This window comes from Gracilinanus agilis, chromosome 3 (assembly GCF_016433145.1).
Source record: "Gracilinanus agilis isolate LMUSP501 chromosome 3, AgileGrace, whole genome shotgun sequence".
Lineage (NCBI taxonomy): Eukaryota > Metazoa > Chordata > Mammalia > Didelphimorphia > Didelphidae > Gracilinanus > Gracilinanus agilis.
The window spans coordinates 343664905-343692139 of record NC_058132.1 but is presented as its reverse complement, the minus strand read 5'-3'; the positions used below and the strand labels follow the sequence as shown (position 1 = coordinate 343692139).

The 27235-nt window shown below is 40.9% G+C and overlaps 2 protein-coding genes and 1 pseudogene across 4 annotated transcripts in view; 2 read left to right on the top strand and 1 right to left on the bottom strand.

Annotated features, from left to right (window-relative positions):
- STXBP5L (syntaxin binding protein 5L) overlaps positions 1-3284 on the top strand; it is a 437905-nt gene extending 434621 nt beyond the window's left edge. For all 3 annotated transcript variants that reach the window (XM_044670068.1, XM_044670069.1, XM_044670067.1), the window contains 2 exons: positions 10-230; positions 2423-3284. In XM_044670068.1, the coding sequence (XP_044526003.1) occupies positions 10-230; positions 2423-2464 (263 nt within the window). In that variant the 3' untranslated portion in view covers positions 2465-3284. The remainder of the gene's footprint in view (positions 1-9; positions 231-2422) is intronic.
- Positions 3285-15313: 12029 nt separating this feature from the next.
- Positions 15314-15836, top strand: LOC123241549 (annotated as a pseudogene).
- Positions 15837-21139: 5303 nt separating this feature from the next.
- POLQ (DNA polymerase theta) overlaps positions 21140-27235 on the bottom strand; it is a 98609-nt gene continuing 92513 nt past the window's right edge. The window contains exons 26-28 of the mRNA XM_044669168.1: positions 24057-24228; positions 22223-22320; positions 21140-21253 (exon numbers count right to left, since the gene is read on the bottom strand). Of these exons, the coding sequence (XP_044525103.1) occupies positions 21140-21253; positions 22223-22320; positions 24057-24228 (384 nt within the window). The remainder of the gene's footprint in view (positions 21254-22222; positions 22321-24056; positions 24229-27235) is intronic.

Below are 27235 nucleotides of genomic sequence, written 5' to 3'. Positions count from 1 at the left end.
CATTCCTAGTTGGGGAGGCATCGGCAGGAAAAGCATCCAAAAGCCTTGCCCAGCACATCCCCGGGTCAGGTGGAATCGAAGGCGTGAAAGGAGCCGCTGGAGGGGTAATGGGAGACTTGGCCCGGGCCCGAATCGCTCTGGATGAAAGAGGCCAGAGACTGGGCGAATTAGAAGAGAAGACTGCTGGGATGATGACCAGTGCCGAAGCCTTTTCCAAACATGCCCATGAGGTAGGTACAGGGCTGAGCACATACAGGCTGGGGGAGACCGTATGGAGGAGTTATTCGTCGCAGGGAAACCAGCCTTCTGGATGAGTCTCCCCATGTGTGGCTGGGACAGCCGCTCCTCAGTGGCATGCCACCCTCTCCCCTGCACGGAGGGACCCGGCCTCAGCAGGCCTGGATCAGGAAGGCAGGAAATAGAGGCCTTCTGCCTTCCCCTAGCCAGGGAGGCGAGCTGGCGGCAGGAGGACCCCAGCCAGGGGGAAGGGCCAGAACAGAATGAATGAGTCATCTTGCCGTAACAGTTTCAGCAGAATATCCCGTCTGCCTTAGGGGGAAAAGCTACATGAATAGTATCACACTTTGTCAGTTATTTGGGCAACAGGACTTTTAAAAAATGTTAACATTATCTAAATTTAGTTTGTTTTTCCACTTGGAATATGATTATCCAAGTGTCCCAAAGCTGAAGGCGTCTGGGGTTCTGTGACACCCGTGTGCTCAGGCTGTAGATTCCCCAGGAGCTGGGCCAGCTTGCCTCCCTGCTTTTATGTGATGTGATGGTTAACATCCTTTTTTTATGGCTTCAAAGGTTACAAAAGGAATTTTATAAGGAGGACAAACAATTATCCGACTTGGTCAGAATCTAGACTTTGTCACAGAATCAGACAGAGAGGGCTTCACATCCCTGCAGGAAATGAGGCAGAGGATTTCTGTAGAGCAGATGGAAGCTACATTCCCTCAGTCTCTGAAATAACTCGAGGGCAATTTGTGACCAATCCAGGCCCTGCCACACCTCTCTCTCTCTCTCTCTCTCTCTCTCTCTCTCTCTCTCTCACACACACACACACACACACACACACACACACACACACACACACACACACACCACTCCCGGCTCTGTGGGTGGTAGTTGGCTTGGAAGTTGGCATAGGGGCCTCTACTTCCTTTACATGTCTGTGGGGCAGGTAATATCCCAACTTACTTTGAACCAGGGATTTTTAACCTTTTTGTGTCATGGGCCCTCTGGTAGTCTCCTTTCAAAATAATGTCTTTTTTATAATTGAAGGAAATGCTAAAATTTAGCTAGCAAAAGCAAAAATGCAAATTTTTCCCATCTCAATTTATGGATTTTGTGAAATCTACATCTCTTTGAGGATCCACTCCACCCCCCACCCCCACCCCACAGTTACAAACTCCTCCTTTAAACAATGAACACTGTGGCAAAATTCTCCCTCACCTCCCACTAGGAAAGGCAATTTTAAATCAAAGTGGACATTAGAAAGACTAGCCAAGTCTCCAACTCGATGGGTCAAGGGCTTGTAGCAAAGACATATAGACTAAAGGTGAGTGACCACCAATGAGTACCTGAAAAAAGACAGTTAATTGTTTTAAACCTAGGCCAGGAGAACTGGCAAGGCAAGATAATATTTATAAAATATCTGCTCGGAACTGGGACCTGGCCTCTGTGCCCTTCACCAAAGGCCCCAAAACTCTGCCCCGTCTCACCAGAGGGAAGCTTAGAATCTTCACTACCATATCTGTCATTTGACCAATCACAAAAAAAATCCCTGCATTCATTCCATGGAGGTGGACATGTTCTGATTAAAAATTTCTTTATAGAAAATATGAAAGTGAATCTCATCATGCAGTTAGCAGACGACACCCATGCCTATGCTTAATCCCTTCTCTGCTCAGCCTCAGACACTCCATGTCCTGAAAGCCCCTCGTGTTGGCTGAGCACTGCCTCTACCTGCTGCATGTTGGCTAGGGAGGAGAGTGGCAATGGGGAGAGGCTAGAAGCAGGGGCAGGGAGGGAAGGGGGGATTATCTTAAACAAAGGAGAAATGCTCGTCCTTTTTCCTTCTTGTAGGGTAACAGCCAATTTCAAAAGCCAATTTCACTGAGGACTGGGGAGGGTAAGAGGGGTTGGAGAGGGAACAAACTTTGGTTGTAGCCCCCAAATCAGACTTTTTAGACTGAATCTTCAGAATCTAGGTTGGATGATTTCCCAGTTTCTCTCCTTAGCATCAGTTATTTCCCAAAATAAACAGAACTATAATGTTTTGATTGGTTCAGACCTGTGTGATTCATCTCTCAGTGGAATGTAAATTCTGAAGAGCCCTTTAAGAGGTTCCTTTTTGGATCCCAAATGTCCCCTTGGCTTCAAAAACTCTGACTCTGACACTTTGTTTCTTTTGTAGTTGATGCTGAAGTATAAGGATAAGAAATGGTACCAGTTTTAAGGCTGCCACAGAGACTGCAACAGTCCTGAGAACCCATCTTTTGGGGAAACAGTTTATTCCCAGCATCACCATTCAACTGCTAGAAGCCACAGTTTCTTCTGTGAAATGTTTCCCAGTGATTCATCAGAGGTTACCACAAGGGAGACTTTAAAAAGGAAGGTTGACAACCCAAAGACTGGACCCCCAACTTAGATTGGTCTCCTAGTGTCCATTCCAAGATATTGTCGTAACTCACCTTCTCCCAAGTGGAATGGAGCTGTCATCTTGGCATGTAGTTTTTCTGAGGCATTCTGTGTAAGAACCATGGGGAGTCTTTCTGGCTAAAAATATCCTGTACAAACTAAAACATTAATGCACTTAATAAAAAAACAAAAACCTTTGCATGATAAATTAACATCTTAAGAGGAAAAGAAAAAAAAAGCATGTTGTGACAGAAGAAAAAAAAAGATTTATGGTAAGCAAAGCAAACTATTTTAAAGATCAGGCCAATTCCACAATTACAAAAACAATCTGCATTACAAGATTCCCATGCATTTCAAGTATATTTGCTATACACAAGTAAAGGGGGAAACCACCAGTCCTCCCTCTCATCTGTAACTTACATTTTTCATGGAACTAATGACATGATTGACTTTTTATTGGCAAGAGTCTGGTTAACATTCTATTCTCTCCATAAAGCTTTTGCATTATTCAGAGTTCTTGAGTTGTAACATCTGGCCGTGCAGGAAACAATCCCCTCCTAGAACTCATCTGTCTTCTTGGAATGAGCTGCAAGTTTCCAGTGGGAAGCTAATAGAGGGAGCTCTATTGTTTTAGAAGCCTGGATTGGAAATTCTGCCGAGAGCTAATGGTAGGTTTGGAAAGGTACCCTGGGCTGTTGTAGCCATTTGGTTAGCTTTGGGTGTTCAGTGAGCGGAAACATGCCCAGCAGTTGTTTCAAAGGGGTTGGAACATGTGTAAAACATTTGTCTCCCAGTCCTTGTTTACCCATTCCCTTGTAGATGACAAATCAAACCCCAGCAAGCCCTTTATCCCTAGTAGCTCTTGACCACCCAAATACCACTTTTCAAAGATCTAACTAATCTGTTTCGTGTGACTCAGTAAAACATTGATTAACTGGAGCATTCAAGGCATGGGATGAATGTGATCGTTTATTCAATCTTCTAGCGGAAGCTTTGACCTTAAAAAAGCCTTTGTTTCACTTGCAGTTCAAAATCACTTGCCAGTATTTAATATTGAACAAAAGTAGGACTGAGGATCTTGCAAGCCATGCTGTAGTTGAGAGAGAGTCAGAAAATCTGTATTTAAAGACCAGCTTTGCTCCATATTATCTGGTGACTTTGGGCAAGTCAGTTTCCTCATCTCTACGAGGAGGAGGTTGGGCCAGGTGATCGAGACGGAATCCAGATGTCAATCTTATAATCCTGTAAATATCTTAGCATCATCATTTTAACCATCAGAGATAGAGACCATCAGAGCTAGAAGGGATTCTAGAGATCATGGAGCCCAACTAGTTTTTACAGGTCAGGAAGCTCACATTCAAAGAAGGAAAGTGGCCCAAAGTCACAGTTAAAATGTTAATTTTCTTCTAGACCAGCCTTGAAACTACAAAGGCCAGACCCTCCCCACTCAAAGATATCTTTGAAAAAAAAAATTTAGGTATACACACAGAAAAAGAAGACCAATGATAGGCCTCACTAGTTTTACGCAACTTAGGTGGGAGAAGATGAAGCCTATATTCAGACCAATCTCAATGATTAATGGCAGAGCTAGAGCCAAGGTCTCCAGACTTTGCCTCCACAATGGGTTGAGTCTACTTTAACATCTGGAAAATAGCATATTGTTCAAACTAATTTCTTGATCTCCATAAATTTGCTACTGAAGTTTTCCCTCTCCTGAAATTGGAATGCAATTTCTAAAATGCCAGTTAATTAAGGAATCTCCTTAGTTGGGAGTCTGGTTAATCAAGGTTTTATTGTGTTTGCAAAAACAGAATTACCATTTCTTCTTAAGAATTAATTCTTTTCTCTAAGGCTTAGTCATTTTCACAGCCAGAAAGTGAGATTTCAAATTAGTTTCTTAGTGGGGATGCCCCATGTATTCCTATGCAACAGAGCTTCTCTTACAAACACTGTAAAATTTGTCAAGGATTGAGATGTTTGAAGGAGGCAGTAATTTCAGGTCATAGTATTTGTCCTCATCCTGAAATATTACGTATTTTTTAGATGGGCACTTCTTAGAACCTCCCTAGACCACCCAACTGCCTTCATGTGACAGATCCTGGCATGGGGGAGAAGGGGGACATGCACTTGAGATAATTGAATTGTAAATAGTAGAAATAATTGGGAAACTTAGAAGCAAAGTCTGCACAGTGATATTGGCAGCTGTAATGCAGCATCTGTACCATCAAAGTCAAGGACCTGATTTCCTGGCTTCCTTCCAAATTATCTAATTTGGGGATGTGGAAATTCATATACATTTTTCATTTTAACTAAAAGATGTAGAAGTACTTGTAAATGTACAACTGAAAATGTCAGCCACCAGCTTCCCCCCCAAAAGAAATCATTCAAATGTCAACCAACATTATTGTACAAATTTAGCAGTGAAAATGCTTCAGCAAAAAATATTATTTTAAAGTTTGAACTTATCATTTTATGATGAAATAAAATGCCTATTTTGATGGGGGAACCAATCAAGCCTTTATGCTACTCTTTCTTGAGGCGGCAGCAATGTTCAGTGGCTATTTACGTGGGCAGGATGGCATCCCCAAAGGAGTGTGGCGAAGTGACCATTTTCTTCTTCTTCCTTGGCATGCTGCACTATGGTTGAGCTTGGGGGCACCAGCATCCATCTCCACCCCATCTCCACGAGGTGCTGGCATGCCTGCTAATATTCCAATGTTAAATGGCTGCTTAACCTTGTGGACATTACCAGGGTTTCAGACAAAATAATGACATCACAACATAGATGCCCTGGTTGGAAATTGCCCAACCAGATATCCTGATTTAGTCGCCCTGTTTTTGACAGCCTTGGAGGAGGTGTCTTGAGTTGCCGCTTAGGGGACCTGAGGGGGCCATGGATGACTCTTAGTTTTCTAGATAATGAGCCCAGTTGGTAAGTTTATCCTCAGAGTAACATAGAGGTATAGAGCCCGACACCTGAGACTTGCTCAGAAAAATCTCTCTGGCCACAAGATTTCAGTCTTCTGTGGGGCAAAAATTCCTACCCTGATAGCAAAGCTTCATGAAATTCATTTAGTCATAGTGAAGGGGGGGAGGGAGTTCGTTTCTCCTCCTTAGATGTCTTCCCCTCCTAGGCCCTGATGGGAGAGAGTAAATGGAGCAGTTCTTCCTACTCTGCCCCTAAATTAATAGATAATTGTGTATTTTCAATCTCATCTTATTTTTTAATGACTCACAAACTTAAAGACTGAGAATCAGAGAGGTCAATTTACTTTCCTAAAATTAAATAAGGGATTGCCAGGACTAGAACCCAAATCTCTTCCCACACCATTGTTGTGTGGTTTTTTTTCACCTTTATACAAAGCTATTTTGGCCTTTTATTTTCACTACAGCATATTTTTTTCAGATATTGATCCATAGAATGCAAACTTTTCTTGTGTTAAGACCCAAACAAAATGCCAAACTCTAGCCTCTGTACTAGTGGTTCCCAAACTTTTTTGGCCTACCGCCCCCTTTCCAGAAAAAATATTACTTAGCGCCCCCTGGAAATTATGAAGCTATTTATTGAACTCAGAATAGAATGTAATACAAAAAAAGTGTGGCCATCACACCCCCACCCCCTGGATTGCTGCAGCACCCACCAGGGGGCGGTAGCACCCACTTTGGGATTCACTGCTCTATACTATTGATTAGTGTTTCACTTGGGCTTTATTTGTTCTAAGACTAGCCTAAAACAGCCTCTTTCTGCATTCCTTTAAAAAAAAAAAAAGAAAGAAAGAAACTCATTTTGTTCCCATACTACTTGAGAGGATATATTTCAATCCCTAACTTAATTTTCAGTATTTGGTTCATTTTCTACAAAAATCTACATTTCAGAAAATTTAGATTTCAGTCAAAGGGGACAACACTTAGTTTGATGAATCACAGGATCATTTTGTATAACCACCCAAAAGGTTTGAGTTCAATTGTATTACAAAATTAGAGAGAATCTTTATTTCATCATAATGTGTGTGTTACATGCAGACTGACAACAGCCTCTTGATATCAAGAAGACTGCACTTCATACATATTGTAGACCAAGCTAAATTATCCCACAGACAAATCTTTACCGATATGTCATAATATGAAAAGCTATCCATACTAATTCAGGAGGAAGTACATCAGAATTCCTCAAATGCCAGAATTGTAGAGTATCTTTAAGGAATATTTTAATGTATATTAACCAGAAAGAGACTGAAACAAAGTATTACTTAGCCACACTCTTTAATGAGTAGTTAAGAATGATTTGTAATTTAGTTGATCCTTTGAAATTAAATCAGTGCTTCTGAAGTGCTTGAGAAGTCACCTCCTAAGTATTTAAATTATTCCCCATGGTATCTTTCTTAAGAGCAGAGTGAGAACTTTCTTAAAAGGGAGAATGAACTTCATTCCACAAACTCCTGATAGTGGGGTCAAAATTAATGGGTTTTACTTCATTAAAATTGCTTTTTATCATCCAGTCAGAGCACTCTCAAAGAGATGCTATCCACTGAGGTTTTTCTCTGAATGCTCGTTTTCCTGAATGACCTGGGTGAACATGTCATTCCTTTAGAAAAATGGGCCCTTTTCCAGGACATCAGAGACACTGCTGGTTGCTATGAAAGCAGAGGGAGTGTTAATAGCTTCAAGCCTGAGTTTCCATAAGAACTGCCCAAAGGGAGCACCACAAGAAGCAGCTGCAACTCTAGTCTGTCCAGTTATTGACCCAATCTCCAGGCTGAGTCTCAAAAGAAGTAGTTCCCACTTAGTGCTCCCGAAGAAAACAGATCTTCTTCCTAACATCCTACGCAACTGTGGGAGAGGAATACAGGATTTATTCTCATAGCCACAATTGGATATGAGCAATAAACCTTACCATCAGTCATCCATTTCTCATTGTTTTTGAGACTCTTCATTCACTCATTCATTTATTCTTAGTCCTTGGGAAAGCAGCAACATCAGGGATGAGCATCATCGACAGCACTTGATAGAGACCCCACTATCAGCTTGCTGGCCCAGGGCTTCCTGTTCCTTGGGAAAGCCTTTTTTTTTTTTCTTTTAGTGATTTAATCACGAAGCTAACAGACCCGTACATATTTGATGCAGGTCTTTATTAGATAGAGATGGAATAATATGGAAGTTCACATTCAGATAATGTCTAAAAGTGAACATGAAAATCAGGAAAAATACAGGGGGCTAAGGAGAGAATACTGGAGAGGGGAGTATTTGTATCCTGGGGGTTCTGGCCTCCTCTACATGAGGAGGGAGAGAAGGCAAAGAGATTCTTGCCAGTCATATCATCCACAACTTGTCACGTCGCCAGCTCCCTTCTCCCTCTCCAGGCCCCGTCGTAGGTGATCATCCTATCACGAAGAGGAAGCAATGTGTATCATATATTTTGAGGGGCATCATGAGGTCTCCTTCGGCTACCAAACCTAGAATACACACCTGTAGACAATCGTTTGGATCAAGGCACCGGCTCCCAGATTATACTGAGATGATCAAATCCAACAGAACAAGTAAAAGATAGAATAAGAATGGGTACCCAGTAATGAGTCCTGATGGGGGAGAAGTGATAGAGATCCCAGAAAGCAAAAGCACTGGGTGCTACCAAGAGAAGCTTGGCTTAATTTCCACCCTAGGTACCCAAACACGGGACCCCCAGTGGATTGCAAAAGGAAGGAGAGAAGAGGCACCAAGTGTTCTTGGCTTTATCATTTGACTTGGGGTCAACTCTTCCCCTAGGGAACCCTCCTTACCACTGTCCACCTTGGCTCGTCCTAGACAAGACAGAAGGAAGAGCAGAGGAAAGGCTAGAAACCTAGATGGGCTGATGGACTAGCCATGGGCTGTCTGACCTGCCCAGGAGACCATGGCAGTGTCCGAGTTGATGACTCATTATTACCATGCAGGACCTGAAGCACTACAGGAAAATGCCCTGTGACAGCTGTGTCTGGATGCCCCCCCCCAAAAGCTGCAGCTGATTTTCTTCTCATTGGGGAACTGAGGCTTATGGAAAGGTGTAGTGTGCCCCAGAGGCAAGACGAGAGTGTAACCTTTGTCCATCATGCCCCTCTGTTCCTCCCCTTAACTGCCACCCTTCCCAAATGTACAAGCCAGAAAGGGAGCCCCGGTGGGCTTTGATGGATAGTGGTACATAGGACTGAAAATTCCAAGAACCTATACTTTTTAGTATTTATGTGATGTTTTACTCTAGAAAATTAAGAAACCAATGACACAATTGATGTACCTTTCTTTCATCTTCAGAATTTTTGCATCTTTTCAGAATATGACAAATTACTATTTTTCTGTTGCATTTAGCAGTTGTGACTATACTTATCAGAATTCTTGTAGTCTGTAGAGAGATCAATAAACTTGTATATGTTTGTACATAGATGTGCTCTCTGTATAAAAATATGTAACACCTATGTTGTGGACTGGTCAGTGTGCAGGACTCATGCTTTTCTACTACAGCTATCACCTATGTGGCAAAGCCCTCAACCCTGAAACATATTCACCAAGAACTAAAATCTTTATTTCCCATGAAATGAGCAAAGTGTAGTTTCTTTTAGGTCCATTTCAGAGACTGTCAGAGGCATATCGCTAATAAAGCAAATATCAAGTTCATTTGAAAAAAAAAAAAAAAAAGAAAAAATCCTCATTGAGGCAGCTAGGTAGCTCAGTGGATAGAGAATTAGGTCTGGAGATGGGAGTTTCTGGGTTCAAATCTGGACCCAGATACTTCCTAGCTGTGTGACCCTGGGCAAGTCGCTTAACCTCCATTGCCTAGCCCTTACCACTCTTCTGTCTTGGAATCAAATGCTGATTCCAGGACAGAAGGTTAGCGTTTGGGTTTTTTTTAATCCCCATCCATGTAAAACATTTATCAAAGAAGGTGAGAGCATGATGGTGCTTCTTCACAGAAATCCAGAAGATTCATCATCCATCAAGGTGGAATCTTTATAACTTTTCATATAGTCAAGTAACCTAATACTTATGAGTAGAAGATGATTAGGAATTGTAATAAGTAAGCCTTGGGAATACAAATACAAGGAGAAAGGCAGTCCCTGCCCTCAGAGAGCTTACACTGTTATGGGGGAAGGCAAAGAAGGCAAGTAGCCTGGCCCCCCAATAGGAGACAAGGCCAGAGGAGCAGAACAGAGCAGTCAGGGAACCTCAGCCTCAGTGGATGACATCAGAGCCACTCAAATACGTAAGTCAGTGATGGTGAACCTTTTAGAGGCTGAGTGCCCAAACTGCAACCCTCATGCCATACGTGAACCACCCCCTTACCCCAGAACGGGGAGGGAGGAAGCACTCCCACTGACTGCTGAGCAGAAGGGAGGAGGAAGTGAGGAATGTCCTCATGCAGAGAGGAGGAGAGGAGCAGCCCCTCTGGCACATGTGCCATGGGTTTGCCAACACCAACCTAGGCAGACCATCCCCAACCCAGTAACTGTGCATTCCACAATTGAACCACAAGTGACAAAGTCAGACAATCTCCAAAAGAGGGCTTAAAGTCAGGAATTCCTGAGTCCAAATCTGTCCTCAGACACTTGCTAGCTGTGTGTCCCTAGCAAATAATTTAACTTCTGTCTGCCTCATTTTCAAAAAGTGGTTAATGACACCACCTATCTCCCAGGGTTCTTATAAGGATCAAATGAGAGGCCAATTGTAAAGCACCTTGCATGGTGCCTTGCACAAAGTATGCACTATATGTAAATGCTAGCTGTTATTCTTATTAATACTACCATAATCATCTTTATTATTAGTCTTAGCTACTGCACTCAGGATCAAACAGGGCCTTCCCACACCATCCAAGAATAAAGAAGAGGACAGAATGTGATGCAAACACAAAGCCTCAATCCAGAAATTAATGCTAGAAATATGAATAAACATAAGAAAACTCCAAATACAATGACTAAATACTTTAGAAGTTCGAGAGGTCCAAAAGAAAAAAGTAACTGCAATAGGTCCAGATAGAAGCTCAGAGAAAAGAATTCCCTATTCACAAGAAATACAGAAGTACCTAGAAGAAACCAAACAAAAGACATAAAATGACAACTAGGACAAAAGGATAACAAAAATTAATAGCTTAGAACAGATAATGGTAAATCTAATCCCAGAATTTACCTCCATAATACAAAGAATAGGCCAAAAAGAAAATTACTCAATAAGGCAATCAGAAATGTTAAAGTAAAATAAAAAGACTGAGAAATAAACTAGCATGAAAAAGCATATCCTATGAAAAACAATTGACTTGGAAAATAGTCCAAGGAGAGAAAATCTGAGAATCACTGGACTACTTAAGAAATATGAACAAAAAGAGCCCTGGATCCCATCTTTCAAGAAATTCGTAAATGAAAACCACCCAAATCTCTTAGAACCACAGAACAAATTGAAACTAAAAAGAATCCATTGTTATCTCTTGAAAGAAATTCCAAAATTGAAACTTCCAGTAATGTCACAGTCACAAATCAGAGCTTGCAAATCAAATAACCAAAAAGAAAGAGTTCAAGTACCAAGAAGCCAGGGTCAAGATAATACAAGAAATGGTAGCTGTGTCATTTAAGATGAGGAGAGCTTGGATTAATGATATTCCAAAAGCCAGAAAATAAAGACTTTTCACCAAGAATAACCTATCCAGCAAAACTGAAAATATCATAAGTGGAAAAGTAACCATTAATAAAATAGTGGATTTGCAAGCATTTATGATGAAAAGGCTGGAACAATAATCACTTTGAGATGGAAATTCAGGAGTCAAACATTTTAAGGTGTATGCTTTTATTTATACATTTGATTATATATTTGATTGACTGGAAGGAACTAAATGAAGATGAATTCTTTTTATGCCTAAAAGCCTCCTCCTAGAACTTTGATATCTTCAAGACTTATGGAAGGTCAATAAGAAAGACTGAAAGACCTGGAACAGTTTTATTCAATTTTGATGGCATTGGGAAGAGGAAAGGGGAAGGCTAGGAGACTATATTGGAGAAGAAAGGAAAAGGAAGGTGAAAATTCAAAATCTCATAAAATGGGAGTTCTTGATAGTAAGAGTATACAAACATGAAGAAAGGGTAGGGGGAACAAGTATCCCATAGACCTCACTTTCATTTAAATAGGACAAAAGAAAGTTGAACACACACACATACAGAGAATAGTGTAAAAATACATTAGGCTTATCAGGGAAATAGGTGAGGAAATGGAAGTTAAGAGAGAGGGCAAGCTAGGTGAAAAGAAATCATAAGCAAAACTTACTCCATTGTCTGAGGGAGAGTATACAGGAAAGATTAAAAGAAAACAAAATAATAAAAACCTATGTTAAGTGAGTAGGTTAAAAAGAGAAGGGCAATAGAGTAGAAATAGATCACATCATTTACAGACCACAAGCATTAGACAAATTTACTCTCTTTCACCATTTGTTCTTCTTTACACGGAGGGAGTCAGGGTCAAAGAGGGAGAAAAGTACAGAGGACAATATGGAAGCACATAAAAAAATAACAATCATAACCACAGGAGCCATGAAACAGAAAAAAAAGATAATAGAATGGAATAGAAAGTAGAATCCAACAATGCAGTTTAAAGGAACATATGAAACATAAAAATTCATATGCACATTACATGGGGATTAATCATGATTTCAGGCAAGACTGCAGTAGAAATTAATTAAATAAAATAGATAATGAAGGAGACTACATTACATGTAAAAGCATCACAGATATCGAAACACAGAAATTGTGCCAATACTTAATATGCACAAGGTGTTCCAGAAATCTGAGTGTGGTTTTAGGTTATTAAAGCTACTTAAAGCTTTAAAATGTACTATGACTTTGGAGACACCCTATATATACCAAAAAGCACAGCATCTAAGCATCTAAAGAAAAGTTCACAAAACTGCAGGGAGAAAAAGTAAAACTATAATAGTGAGAGAATTTTTAGGCAAAGACAGATCCAACAAAAATATAAACATGAAATAATTTAAAGAGCTGAATAGAACTTAAGATAAATTAGAGATGCAAGACCCCTGTCAATTACAGGGTTATTTACAGAAAAAAAATTCCTATATTTTTCAGCTATGCATGGCATCTATACAAAAACTGACTATGCATTGGGGTATAAAACATCACAAACAAATGCAGAAAAGCAGAAATATTAACCCCCTACTTTACTGACTACGACAGAATAAAAATTATATTCAATAAAAGACCTCTGAGGAAGGAATTAGAAATTAATCAGACTAAATAATAATATTTAAGAATTTGTAAGTCAAAGAACAAATCATAGAAATAAAAAAAAACTTCACTAAAGAAAATTGTGTCAATGAGACAATATACCATAACTTATGCTATGCAGCTAAAGCAATCTTTAAGGAAAGTCTGTATCTCTAAATGCTTCTATCAACTAAAGAAAGGAAGTACAAATCAATTAAATGAACATGAAACAAATTTAAAAAACTAGAAAAGCAACAAACCAAAAACTCCCAACTAAACACCAAAGTAGAAAGTCTAAAAAAACAAAGAGATGAACATTTAAAGAGATTAATTAAAGACAAAGAACCCATTGAAATTATCAATAAAACTAGGAACTAGGGTTTTTGAATATCAGAAAATTAAAATTCACAATGCCAAAAATGAAGCAAAGGAAATAATTTTTAAAAAAGACATTGTCTGATTATATTCAATCAAAATATCCTGATTAAAAGAAGCAATAGGTTATTTAAGTAACCTAATTTCTGAAAAGGAAACTCAACAAGCCATAAATTAAATCTCAAGGAGGGAGAAAGAAATATAGGACTAGATGGATTTACAGATGAATTCTATCAAACATTTAAAGAAAATTTAATTGCAAGGTTACACAAACTGTTGGCAAAAATTAGTGAAGACAGGATCTTTCCAAACTCTTACTATGATATGTGTATGGTCTTGATACCTAAACCAGAGAGAGACAAAGTAAAGGAAGAAAACTGGAGACCAATATCTCTAATGAAGATTGGCAAAAATACTGAATACAATATTAGCAAAGAAGCACAAACATTATACACTATGAACAGGCTGGATTTACACCAGGAATGCAAAGTTGTTTCAATATTAGGAAATGTATAAACATTATATACCGTATTAATAACAAAAATAATTAAAACCACATGATTCTATCAATATATCCCGAAAAACTTTTTAACAAAATTCAATACCCTTTCCTCTTAAAAAAATGCCAGAAAAATATGCACATAGTATCTATCTAAAAAGAGTAAACATCCTGACACAGAAAAGTTAGATCCAAAAAGATCAAGGGCAAAGCAAGAATAGATATATAATATTCCACTATAACCAATATTCCCTAATGTAGGACTTAAAATACTGGCCACAACTAAGATTGATACAATGAACCAAGATGATTCCAAAGGACTCATGATGAAAAATGCTTTTCCACCTCCAAAAAGAGAACTGGTGAACTGACCACAGGCTGAAGCACATTTTTTTTCACTTTCTTCTTTCTTGATTTTTTTCAGCATCATGCTAATACAGAAATATGTTTTACTTGACTTCACATGTATAAGGGGTATCATATTGCTAGCCTTCTCATTAGGTAGGGGAAGGGCTGAAGAAGGAAGAGAATATGGAACAACAACAACAACAAAAAAGAAATGCTAGCTACAGAAATTAAGCAAGAAAAGGAAAGCAAGGAAATAGAGACAACAGGAAGACAAAACTATTATTTTTGCTGACGATATAATAATGGCTTATCCAGAGAATCTAAAAGAGAACTAAAAATTAGTTATAAAAAAACTTCAGCAAAGTTATAGAATAAAAAACAAATTCACACAAATAACCATAATATGTGCATTATGAACAAAATTCAGCAACTATCAAAAGTTTTCTAAAAATTCCGTTGAAAAATAAATACACAATGTACAAAATATTTGGAAATCTATCACCAAGATGCAAGAAATTATATGATACAATAAACATTCTTTACAGAAATAAAAACAGACCTCATGAATATTAATTACTCATGAATAATCTATGGTGCTATACTAAAAGTGACAATGATAACTAATTTACTACTTTAGTGTCATTCCAATTCAACTATCAAAGTATTCTTTTAGAGAGCTAGCAAAATTAATAATAGAATTTACCTAGGAAAATTAAACATCAAGACTATCAAGGAAAATATATAAATATATCATATGTGTACGTATGTATATATATATGTGTGTGTATACATAGATACATATATATATATAGTAGTTGTTTTTTTAAGTTGGGGCGGGGGAGGGAGCGTTATCAGTACCAGATCTCAGACTTTCCTGCAAATTGTTGTTGTTCACTCACGTCCAACTCTTTGTGACACCGTTTGAGATTTGCTTGGCAAAGATACTGGAATGGTTTGCCATTTTGGCTCATTTTTACAGACAAGGAACTGAGGCAAACAGGGTTAAATGATTTGCCCACCGGTTCTTATATCTAATATCTCATCGCATATAACAATATAAGCTACAAATGGATACATTACTTAGACATAAAATATATCAGCAGAAACCAATTGCCTTTTAGATCTAGGGACCAACAAAGAAAGGATAGAGAGGATCACAGAAGGTAAAATGGATAATTTTAATTATATAAAATTTAAAAGATTTGGCATAAATAAAATGGATACAGTTAGGAGGAAGAGGAGACGGGAGCGACCCCCGGACCGGCCGCTGCCGCCACTGCAACCTGCACCCAGACTCCGCTGTGGCCGCCGCTCCCGCCCCTCCGCCGTCACCACCGTGCCCAAGAGAAAGGCCGAAGGAGATGCTAAGGGAGACAAGACCAAGGTTAAGGACGAACCACAGAGGAGATCAGCAGGGGATCTGCTAAACCTGCCCCTCCAAAGCCAGAACCCAAACCCAAAAAGGCACCTGCAGAGAAGGGAGAGAAGTTACCCAAAGGGAAAAAGGGAAAGGCTGACGCCGGTAAGGAGGGGAACAACCCTGCAGAAAATGGAGATGCCAAAACAGACCAGGCACAGAAAGCTGAAGGTGCTGGAGATGCCAAGTGAATTGTGTGAATTTTTGATAACTGTGTGCTTCTGGTGACTGTACAGTTTGAAATACTATTTTTTATCAAGTTTTATAAAAATGCAGAAGAATTTTTTTTACTTTTTTTTTAAGCTATGTTGTTAGAACCACAGAACGCTTTGTTGTTGTTTTCGGGGGATAGGGCAGATGTTACAGATAGAATGTCTCAGAAGCTGGGTTGAAATAGGTGGGGATTTCTTCCCCTCCTAGTTTTTTTTTTTTTTTTTTTTTAACCCTTAACTTCTGCATATTGTCTCATAGGTGGAAGATTGGTAAGGGTGGGCAATGGGGGTCAAGTGACTTGCCCAGGGTCACACAGCTGGGAAGTGTCTGAGGCCGGATTTGAACCTAGGACCTCCCGTCTCTAGGCCTGGCTCTCAATCCACTGAGCTACCCAGCTGCCCCCGTTCCCCTCCTAGTTTTTGAGAGGACTTCTCTTGAATACCAAGAGAGGGTTCACACACACACACACACACACACACACACACACCAGATATATAGGTATGAACACTGATACCCTCAGCCTGTCTAGTGGGGGTAGGAGTGGATATCTTCAAAAATTTGTACTTCTTCTCTGTCTGCCATAAGCATCAACTTGACTTCTCCAAAACCAGGGGCCTACCAGGACCTGCCCCTATTTCCCTCCTTCCCCCACTCTCAAATCAATTGTGTTGGATATCAGTCTTTCAGGCAATCTGGACTTGAATTATGGCCCTCTGGTAGCCTCTCCAAAAAGAGCCGAAGTTCCTTTCATATTGGGGATATTTTCCAATTAAGAATTCTGCAGTTTTCATTTCATTTCCTCAAAGTCAGGGTAGGCTCGTGAAAAGTTGTTAAACAACATATGCTCAATGTGAAAGTGTCCACCCTCACTCTAAACTTTCCCTGTTTAAAGTATAAAATAAAGACTCTTCATTGGGTTTTATAGTGACTTTATGTTTTTTTGGTAGTCCATGGAGGAGGGGAGTTTGAAAGTTGTTGTATACTGTTGCCGATCATAGCCCATGTCCTGCCTGAATTACCATGATTGTTTATGAAAAGTATCTTTAATAAAGCTGGATACAGTTTAAAAAAATGGATACAGTTAAAATTAGACAGGGAAAAAGGAAATAGGGGAAAATATCTGATAACAGTGTCATATACAAAGTATAAAAGGAACTGATTCAAATTAATAAAAACAAGAGCCATTACACAATTAATGATATGAATAGGAACCTGTTTAAAGAAAGCAATCTAAGCTACTAACAACTATGAAAAAAATACTCTAAATCACTAATAATTAGAGAAAGGCCAACTAAATCCCTTCTGAACTTGCATCTCCTATGCATCAGACTGACAAAGATGACAAGAAAAGATAATGACAGTTGTTAGAGGGGCTGTCGGGGAAATCGATATATTAATGCACTGCTGTGCTGGTGGAGCTGTAAATTGGTCTTGCCATTCTGGAAAGCAATTTGGAAATATACCCCACAAAATCATTAGACAGCATAATCCTTGACCCAGAGGAATCACTCAGATATCCAAAAGAGATCAAGGAAGGATGAAAAACACACACACACACACACACACACACACACACACACACACACACACATAGTTGTGGAAAAACAAGAGGCAAATAGATTTAAGTATAGAGAGAAAAGTTTTTGTTCAGCGGGATGAGCCGAGCATTCTGGAGAGGCCTGGAATGCAGGGATGACACAGAACTGGGGACTTGGTCAGTTGGTTATCACTGAAGAAGGATCCTGTGTGTTTTGATCTCCCTGAGAAGGCATCATCATATACCATCATCTTTGTGGGAAGAGCAAGCTAGAGCTTGGATGTGCAGCTTTGGACCCTAACCCTTTTTTATTGTAGACAAAGAAGCAAAAGAAGGAGGGGATGGGATAAAGAGAAAAAGGGAAGGACTGAAAAGAGAAAGAAAAATAAGGAAGGAGGGAGAGGAAGGAAGAAAGGAAGAAGGGAAAGAAGGAAGGGAAGGAGGGAATGAAAGGAGGGAAAGAAGGAAAGAGAGGAAGGAAAAAGGAAAGAGGAAATGGAAAAGGGGGAAAAGGAAGGAGAGGAAGGAAGAAGGAAATGAAAGGAAGGAGAGGAGGGAATAAAAGGGAGGAGAAAAAGGAAGAAAGGAAGGAGGGAAGGAAAGGAAGAAAAGAAGGAAGAAAAGGAGGGGAAGGAAGGACGGAAGGGATAGAGGGAAGCTAGGAAGGGAGGGAAAGAGAGAAGATAGGAAAGGAGGAAGCCATTCAGTATTATGGCTTCAGTCCTTTTCCATGTTTAACTATTGAGGCTCTACAAGTATGAAACATGGTATTCCTCTCCCTCATCTCAGCTTTTACCTCTTTTACTTATTTGGATTTACTTCAAATCCCCACATACATCAGATGTCAGCAGGCAATGCTGAGAGGTGAGAGGTCTTCGGAGGCCTAAGTCTAGCTTCATTATCTAGTAATTGTGTTTCTTCCTCCTTTTACCAGTCTTGTCCTGGGTTTTGGGGTGTTCAGGGATTAAAAGACACTTGAATGAACCATAAATGTTTAAGTCAGTCACAGGCCCATCTAGGTGTAGTTTCAGATAGATAGGCATACCTAGATTAATTGTTCCATTCATTGCATTCTTCTGATTATTGGAAAAAATGTTTGCCTCAAGGTGGAGAAAAAATAAGTTGGAATAAAGTTGTGAAGCATTTTAAAGGTTAAAATGAGTTTATTTTTGGCCCTAGAATCCACAGAAAGCCACTGAAATTGTGAGTAGGGGAATGATATGGTCAGATCTGCATTTTGTGTAAACAGAATTAGCTCTAGTCCATTCATAGTCAAAACTCTACCTACCCCAGATGATGTCATCCTCACCTCCCTTAGTGGGGAGGGAGATGAGTTACCCACACGTGACAATAAGTAACAAATCAAGAACAAGGGACTGCCCTTTGGGCCTTCCAAAACAGTGTAGAGCCTGCCATTTGTCCACTTGAATTAGAGGTAGACCCACAGGAAGTGACACTTTCTCTTTAAGTACGTTGGTTACTTTCTGTTGGGAGTTCCTGCTTTGAACTTGGAGCTGAAGGATCTCTGAGGAGACCTCAGGCAGCTTCTACACAGAATGGTCACATGGGTAAGTTAGGCTGACTTCCTTGGCCTACCTAGGCCGCTTCCAAACTCTGCCTTAAGTAGGCACTAGCCTATCTGGTTGCTGGGCCTTGTGGCTTTGAGCTTCATTTATTTAGCCTTTTAACCTTCTCTCTCCATCCAGGGCTCTGCAGGCCTGGACTAGGCTCTCCCTCACTCTATCTCCCTACCTTTTACCCTCCTAACTGTAAATAAACTACCTTAAACCCAGTGCTGACTTGGGTCTAATTTAATTACGGAATCAATCTGAATTGTTGATTCCTGGTGGCCACACTTTAAATATATATCTATAAATACCTTAAATCTCCCTCTTACAATTTAAGGAAAATCATTTCCCCAGCAGTGTGTCAGAAGGACGGGAATGGGCAGTGATGTCAGCTAAGAAGCTGCTGCAAGAAGATAGGCCATGGGGGCAGCTGGGGAGATCAGTGGATTGAGAGCCAGGGGTAGAGATGGGAGGTCCTGGGTTCAAAATTGACCTCAGGCACTTCCCAGCTGTGTGACCCTGGGCAAGTCACTTAACCCCCATTGCCCACCCTTACTACTCTTCTGTCTTGGAACCAATGCTTGGTATTGATTCCAAGATGGAAGGTAAGGGTTAAAAAAAGAAGAAGAGAGGCCTGAATGAGGATGGCAATTGTACAGAAGTCAGATTCTAGAGGAGCTTAGGAAGGAGAAACAGCAAGATCTGGCAATGGACTGAATATATGGAGGAAGACAGTGAGAGAGTCAAGGAAAGAAAGATGTAAACCTGAGAAATGGGAAGGGGTGTGGGCTTAGGAGAAAAGAAAAGTGACATATTGAGTTTGAGATGTCTCTGGGACATCCAGTTTTAAAAAAAAATTTTTTTTTTTAAGATAATGCAGTTCTGAAAATACACGAACTCAGAAGAAAAAAATCACTAAATTCATTGCTGGACTTAAAGAACATCTTACTGAGAAACATTCCAAACCTGTTTAAGAATGAAAGAGCTTACTACTGCTAAAACTGTCCCTTTCCTTCTCCTGCCACCTTCTGGCAGATACAGCCACTCTTTTGTAAAAATTCAAAACTATGTGTTGAGTGCCTTTCGCTTCCCCTGCAGACAAGAACATTTCACTGTCTGTCAAACAGTTGCATTTGACAATACCAAGAGGCTTAATAATAAACTTTAATATGGAGACCTCCAAAGGAAATATCTATTTCTGGATAAATGATCAGAGAAGAGCTATTTAGATGACAATCAATCATTTACTTAATTTATAACAGCCACGCTAGCACTCTGCCAAAGAGTAGGACATAGAGATAAAAGCGGATTTTCTACCGCTGTTATGCAAAAGACAATGATTAAAAAGATTTTGAAGTAGAATTCATCACAAATTCATTTTATTTCAACAATGAAAAGGGCTCTGTGTAAAGTGCAATCTTTTCAGCATGAGCCTTTCAATTACATATAAAATGCCCTGCTTCAGAATGGAAAAAGGCACTCAGACAAGGAGGAGGACGGGGAAGTTTCAGCGTGAGCTTCCAAAGGAAAAGGACGCATCTTTCTGACTCAAGTGCCATGTGAAGAAGTGAGGCTTCAGGGAAAGGAAAGGAGTATTTTAAATACATTGCGTGCGACAGGGGATGGGACCGGGGGGGGGGGGGGGGGAATAAAGCTTTTCAAGAAAACATTTCTAAATAACTTTCCTCTCCATTTTCCCCCCTTAATATCCTAAAATTCATAATTTAGAATCACTAAATGCTTAAAATAATCCCTGCCCCGCCCGCCTCCCATTAGTTCTTTCTGGATAAAAGCCTCACAGAAAGCCTAACTCTGGTGTGCAAAATAACATACATCTCTATCTACGGTCCCCTGGACTTGCCCAGATCAAGGCTGCCGGGATCTAGAGAGCAGAAGCGAGTGCGAAGGGGCAGAATGGCCGCCTCAGAGGAAGCGCGAGCCTGTCTGGGCGGCGGAGGAAGATGGCGTGCTGCGTCCCTGGTAGGCTCCTGGCACGCAGGCACCTCGGACTGCCATTAGGGTCCTATAATAGCGATCCTGAGAGACGATTCAGTTCCACGTGCGCACTCCATAAAAGGCAATTCCCCAGGTACTTTGGGAGGAGTTGTGAGCATTACATTCTATTCCTTTGGAAGGAAATTCATTTTTTCCCAAAATCGTAGTAAGATCCCAGGGTCCGTAGAGACAAACGCCCTTGGTGAAAGGATGCGCAGTGATCGTGCCTGGATGAAACCGTCCCGCCCCGCAGAGCAGCCGCCCCTTCGGCCGGCCGAGCTAGCGTCCCCACAGCGGCCTCCCCCTCCCCGGTCACACGTCCCAGTCATGCAGCTCCGCCCAGCTGGGCCCTATCTTCACTTTGACCTTCAGTTTCACTGAGAGCTTCACAGCATTTTCCATTTCATTCTTGACAATCTGAGCGACCTGGAAGTGAACACAGGACCGTAAAAGCCTGGCTGGGGGAGGCGGAGGGCTTTCCTGCTCCTCTAGGGGGGAAGAGGAGGCCCTCACAGGGGTTCCTGGCATTTTCCTTCAGAAGACACTCCCAGGACTACGCGGGGCCTCACCAGCCACGCTCCTAGCTAGCCTTCAAAGATGAGGCCTCTTGGAGGCAGCTGAATGGAGAACCTCAGCAGAGGTTAGTGAGAACTCTGATGCAGGGCCTTGACTTCTAGATCACAAGCTTCCCTTGATCACTGCAGGCCTGGAGGACAGCGGGGGGGGGGGCTCAGGGGGGGCTCAGGGGATTGAGAGCTAGGCCCAGAGATGGTAGGTTCTTAGTTCAAATGTGGCCCCTGATACCTTCTGGCTGTGTGACCCTGGGCAAGTCACTTAACCCTCATTGCCTAGCTCTTACTGCCCTTCTGCCTTGGAACCAATACACAATTTTGATTCTAAGGTGGAAGGTAAAGGTTAAAAAAAATTATATACATACATACATGTAGACATATATATATATATATGTGTGTGTGTATATATTATATATGTATACATTTTTCTTTAACCTATATAAAAACTTGCCGGGTTTCAGCACTATCCCTGCAGCCTGTTTTCCTAGAAGCAGTGTCTCCCCTCGGTCAGCACACAGACCAGAGGCAGGCAAAGGACAAAACTCTCCTTTTTCAGCAGAAGGTATGTTTCTGGAAGGTGGGGAATACTTTTCATTTCTGTGTTCCCTACACCTAGCACAGTGCTTGCCATACTATGGGCTCTAATAAATGCCAGTTATTTGAACTACTAACTGAATCTACTTCACCTCTTCTCCAAGCTTAGGGCTTGGGGAGAGTGTGCTGGACTGGGGGTGGGGGGTGGAGGGAGAGGGTCCTTTTTTGTCACAAAGGGACTACCTCGGGTGCAAGGGCACAACAGAAACTGTTCTATGTTGTAAAGAACCTGGACAACGTCGTCTTCTGCCACCTCATAAAGCAGCTCATCGTGCAACTGAAGAATGAAAAAGGCTCCTCTTACTGGGCAAAATAGTCTTTGGAATCCTTTCTTTTGTCCTGAAGGAAGAGAGGAGAAACGTGTAAAAAAAGAGTAAAATTAATCATTGCATCAGCATTGTTCGATCAGGAAAAGGGATGAAGAATTGAAATGTCACAGTAAAACTTCAGAATTTTGAGAAACTGGTAAAATTTTAATTAAAGAAGAAGAGGAAGAAGCAAAGGAAGAAATGGTTATACAGAGCTTTACATGATAATATTATCTCCTATTAAATGACAAGCCATGAAATTATATCACTGTGCTGATGAGGAAAATGCCTATCTTGCCCGCCATACCTCAGAGAGCTTTTCTGGTTTTTAAGATTAAGCTCACTGACCCCCCACCTCTACTAGCCTAGAGACAAAAGCATAGGACAGAAGAACCCTGCTGCAGCCTCCTAGCAGCCTCCTTCTACCCAGACTCCAGAGGCCATCCTTCTCTCCATCACCTTCTTCCATATTCTCCCTCCCACCACTCTACAGGAGGGAGCCAGAGCCAGGTCAGCACCTGGAACATGGGGATGCTGGCAGGCAATAAATCCGAATTTTAATCCGAACCAATTGATTATAAATGTGTTCTTAAAAGAGTTAATTAACTTGCCGAAGAATACATTAATTTATGACTCCTCTGCCCAGGAATTCTTTTACAAGAAAAGTCATTAACGAGAAGCCCAATGTCCCTTCTCTAACACTTAACCTCATGGATACAGAATGCCCAGACAGCTCCTCAGAAAGCACCCCTGCCTTAGCACCAATTCCAGCGCCTACACCTTCCATGTCCTAACTCGGGGCAGCCTGCCCCTTGATGGGCCCTCTAGAGTCCCCATCCTACTTCTAATCAACGTGGCCTCATTGCACACCTCTTCCCTTCATGTTCCGTCATCTACATACATGCGAGGAGAGAGGAGACACTGAGGTCAAGGCCATCCTTTCCAGTTCTACTGGACCAGCCTTTCTCATGATCCTGAAACTCTGGTCCAGGATGGGGAGTAGGGTGATTCCTTGTTTCCCAGGACCTCGCACCTCCCTCCCTCTGCCGGCATCACCTGACCGCTCTCCTGCTTTGGGGTACACAGGCATCTCTGGTGTGTGGCCCAGAGCAGATGCTGGTCTCTGCCTCCTCCACAGCGCTTTCTTCTTCTCCCCAAAGCCCGCCCCCCTTCTCTGCTTCCCTGTTTCTGCTGAGAATCCCATCATGCTTCCAAGCCCCCTGGGTCCTTAGCCTCAGTGACCACCCTGACATCCTCCACCTCAGATTACATCAAGCTGCCACACAATGTTGATCGCACCTCTGCAAGGCCTCTCGTAGACATCCCTCCCCTACTTATCTGCCAGCGACAAAGCTTCTCCCCTGGATGACTGCAATAGGCTCCTCATTGAGATAGTATTATTACAAGTTTGACAGCCGTCTCTGAGTCAGTGAAAATTATTTCAAGGAAGAACAATGAAGCGAGGGATAAAGAATTAGAAACGAGTCAGAGGGAATTGGCCTGTGTCATACTCTAAGTGGGGGACCTATTTTGAAGGTAGGAACCAAAAATAGGAGGACATTCAGCAACAAGGACACAACCAAAAGGTCCATTTAGAGTTTGTATGTCGAACCTGAGAATCACGTGTGTTCGCTTATTACATAAAAATGGACAAAAGCAAAGAAAAGAAACTATGAAAGACCAAGTGAAGACTGTTTAAAATCATGCTTCTCTCTTTCTTATAACTACTTCTTCAACTTGAAAACATATTGGCACTAGATGAAGGAAACGAACCTGTGCTGGGGCCTCCCAGCCCACTCTCTCTGTGTGCGTGAGACGGGGCCACAGAAGGCAGCGCCTCCAATCGTCTCTGAATGCCCACAGTGGCTGTTTTGACAATATCGGCAGCAGACCCTTGCACTGTGGTATTGATGGCTTGACGTTCAGCCTGGAAGGGACAAGAGCATTCATTCTTTCAGTGAAGAAGAATGTAGGATTATCCCAACATTTAATTCACTAAAAAGGAACTGATTTATGATTTACTGACAGAAACAGCACTCGCCCAAATCATTCTATAATAATATTTATTACATGTTTATAAAATACTATTTTCCTAAATAATTCAATAAGAAGCCTTTACTCATTTACAACCTAAAAAATTAGGAATAATTCAATGTGTTTTCATTAAAAGTGCATTAATGACTGGCTATTTGCCCCAGAAAAGGGGTAGAAGAGTTTTCATATGTGTACTAACAAAAAATATTAGGACTTTAAAAGCATTTCTTTTTAATTATGATCGTCTCCAACATGATCATCTCCAAAGACAAAAGGATTCAGAAACAAAAAACTGCATATAAAACCATGAATCTGTACTGCGTATAGCTTGTTTATTTTTCATTAATTATACAATACATTTAACACAAGAGGCCCCAAATTGTCCCAATTGTCTCCTGAGTTTCTAAAATTCTCCTCTGTGCATTTTAAAAGGTTTCAGTGACATTCTTTTCCTCTTCCCTTTTTTCTTTTGCAATGACTATCATCACTACTTCTCCTATCCTCCTCTGAATAATCTCTCTCCCTCTCTGTCTCTCTCTCCCTCCATCCTTCCTTCCCTCTGCTCAAGGCTTTGCAGGCTAAGTGGCTTTGTGGGCTTAGGTATTTTTCGGATAGGTGAAATTTCTGTTCCCTTCCTTCATTTCCCTTTTTTATATATCTCCATTTTTGTTAAAATTACATTGTTAAGAGCTACTAATGAGAGTTGATTTTGTAATGGCGACCACAATGTTTTATTAATATTACATTTAATAAATTTTATTTTCATTTATTACAACAATCTACCACTGGTCATGTCTGAAAACATGTGCCTCATTCTCCACCTCTAGCAAGGTAACTTCTCTGTCAAGAAAGGGAAAACTTCATCATCAGTCTTTTGGAGGTGAGGTGTCACTCAAGGCATTCATTAGTCTTTCAAAGTTATTTTCTTTATAATGCAGTTATTAAGTAAAGTGTTCTCTTTGTTCTCATTATTTCACTTTGGACTGATTTATACAGCCTTTTGCAGATGAATTTTTCTGAGTCCATCCTGTCAACATAATAATTCCACTACAATCATAAACCATAATTTGCTCAGCTACTTCCAAATTGATGGGTGCACATTTCTTTCCAGTTATTTGCTATAATAAAAAGTGTTGCTGTGGGGTGTTGCAGTAGATAGAGCACTGGGCCCTGGAGTCAGGAAGACTTGTGTCCAAATCCTACCTACTAGCTGCGTGACCCTTTACTTTAACTTCTGTCTGCTTCAGTTTCCTCAACTTTAAAATGAGGATAATAATGGCACTACCTGTCAGGGTTGTTGCAAGGATCAAAAGAGATAATGTTTATAAGATGCTTAGCACTGTGACTGGCAGACAATAGGCACTTAATAAATGCTTAATCTAGGGGCAGCTGGGTGGCTCAATGGATAGAGAGCCAGGCCTGCAGTGCGGAAGGTCTGGGTTCAAATTTGACCTCAGACACTTCCTAGCTGTGTGTCCCTGGGCAAATCACTTAAGCCTAATTGCCTAGCCCTTACTGCTCTTCTGCCTTGGAACTGATAATCAATTATAAGATAGCAAGTAGCTGGTTTTTTTTTTTGCTTATTTGCTTTTCTTATGAATATTTTTGTACATATATGTCCTTTCCTTTCTCTTTGAACTCTTTGGAGCCTAAATCTGGTGTATATATCACTGGGTCAAAAGATATGTACAGTTTAGAGCCCTGATGGCAAACCTATGGCACATGTATCAGCACTGACACATAGCCATTTTTTTTTTAAACCCTTACCTTCTGTCTTGGAGTCAATACTGTGTAAGGGTAGGCAATGGGGGTCAAGTGATTTGCCCAGCATCACACAGCTAAGAAGTATCGGAGGCCAGATTTGAACCTAGGACGTCCCATCTCTAGGCCTGGCATTCTCTATCCACTGAGCTATCCAGCTGGCCCCCCTCTCCCCCCCCTCCCCCATGCATAGCTATTTTCAATGACCCACGGTCGAATGCATCTGCATACAGAGAAGTATGGGGCCACATGCTGAGGATGAAACATTTGCTGTAGTGTAGTGTAGACACTCTGTGCCAGAGGTCTATAGGCTAAAACAACTGTCACTAAGTTAAATAATTAGTTTTTGGTTTATTAAATACAGTTATCTATCACAATTATACATTTTTGTTATTTAAACTATAAATATCATGAAATTATGGTTTTTTTCTCAAAGTGACACCCGAGTTATGCTTGGTTTAGAGGGTTTGGAAATATAATTCCCAATTGCTTTCCAGAAAGTTTAGACAAATCCATAGCTCCATCAAAAGCACATTAGTGTTCCTGTCCTCTCACAACACCTCTAACAACTGTCATTTCCTTTTTAATCTTCAACAACTTAACAGGTTTAAAATGGAACCTCAGAATTATTTTAATTTGTGTTTCTCTTATTGAGAAAAACACTTTGTGCACATTAAAGCACTCTATGAAACAAGTTCTCTGGGCTACAGTTTGATCTTCAAAGTGAAAGAGTTATACTAGATGATCTTTAAGTCTATTTTAGTTCTAAGCCTATAGGGTAAATGTGAACTATCATTATCCATATGGCAATCCCTTAAATACATGACAGTAGATATCAAGTTGCCCAACAAACTCATTCCTTCCATCCATCATCATCTGGATAATGGTTTTGAAATCCCTCACCAACCTGACTGTCTCCTCTGGTTGGACAATCCCAAAATGTCAATGTCTTTCTTAAAATGGCACACCCAGGGGGCAGCTAGGTAGCTCAGTGGTTTGAAAGCCAGACCTGGACATGGGAGGTCCTGGGTTCAAATCTGGCCTCAGACACATCCTATCTATGTAACCCTGGCAGAATCACTTGACTACAATTGCCTATCCCCTACCACTCTTCTGCCTTGGAACCAAGACATAGCAAT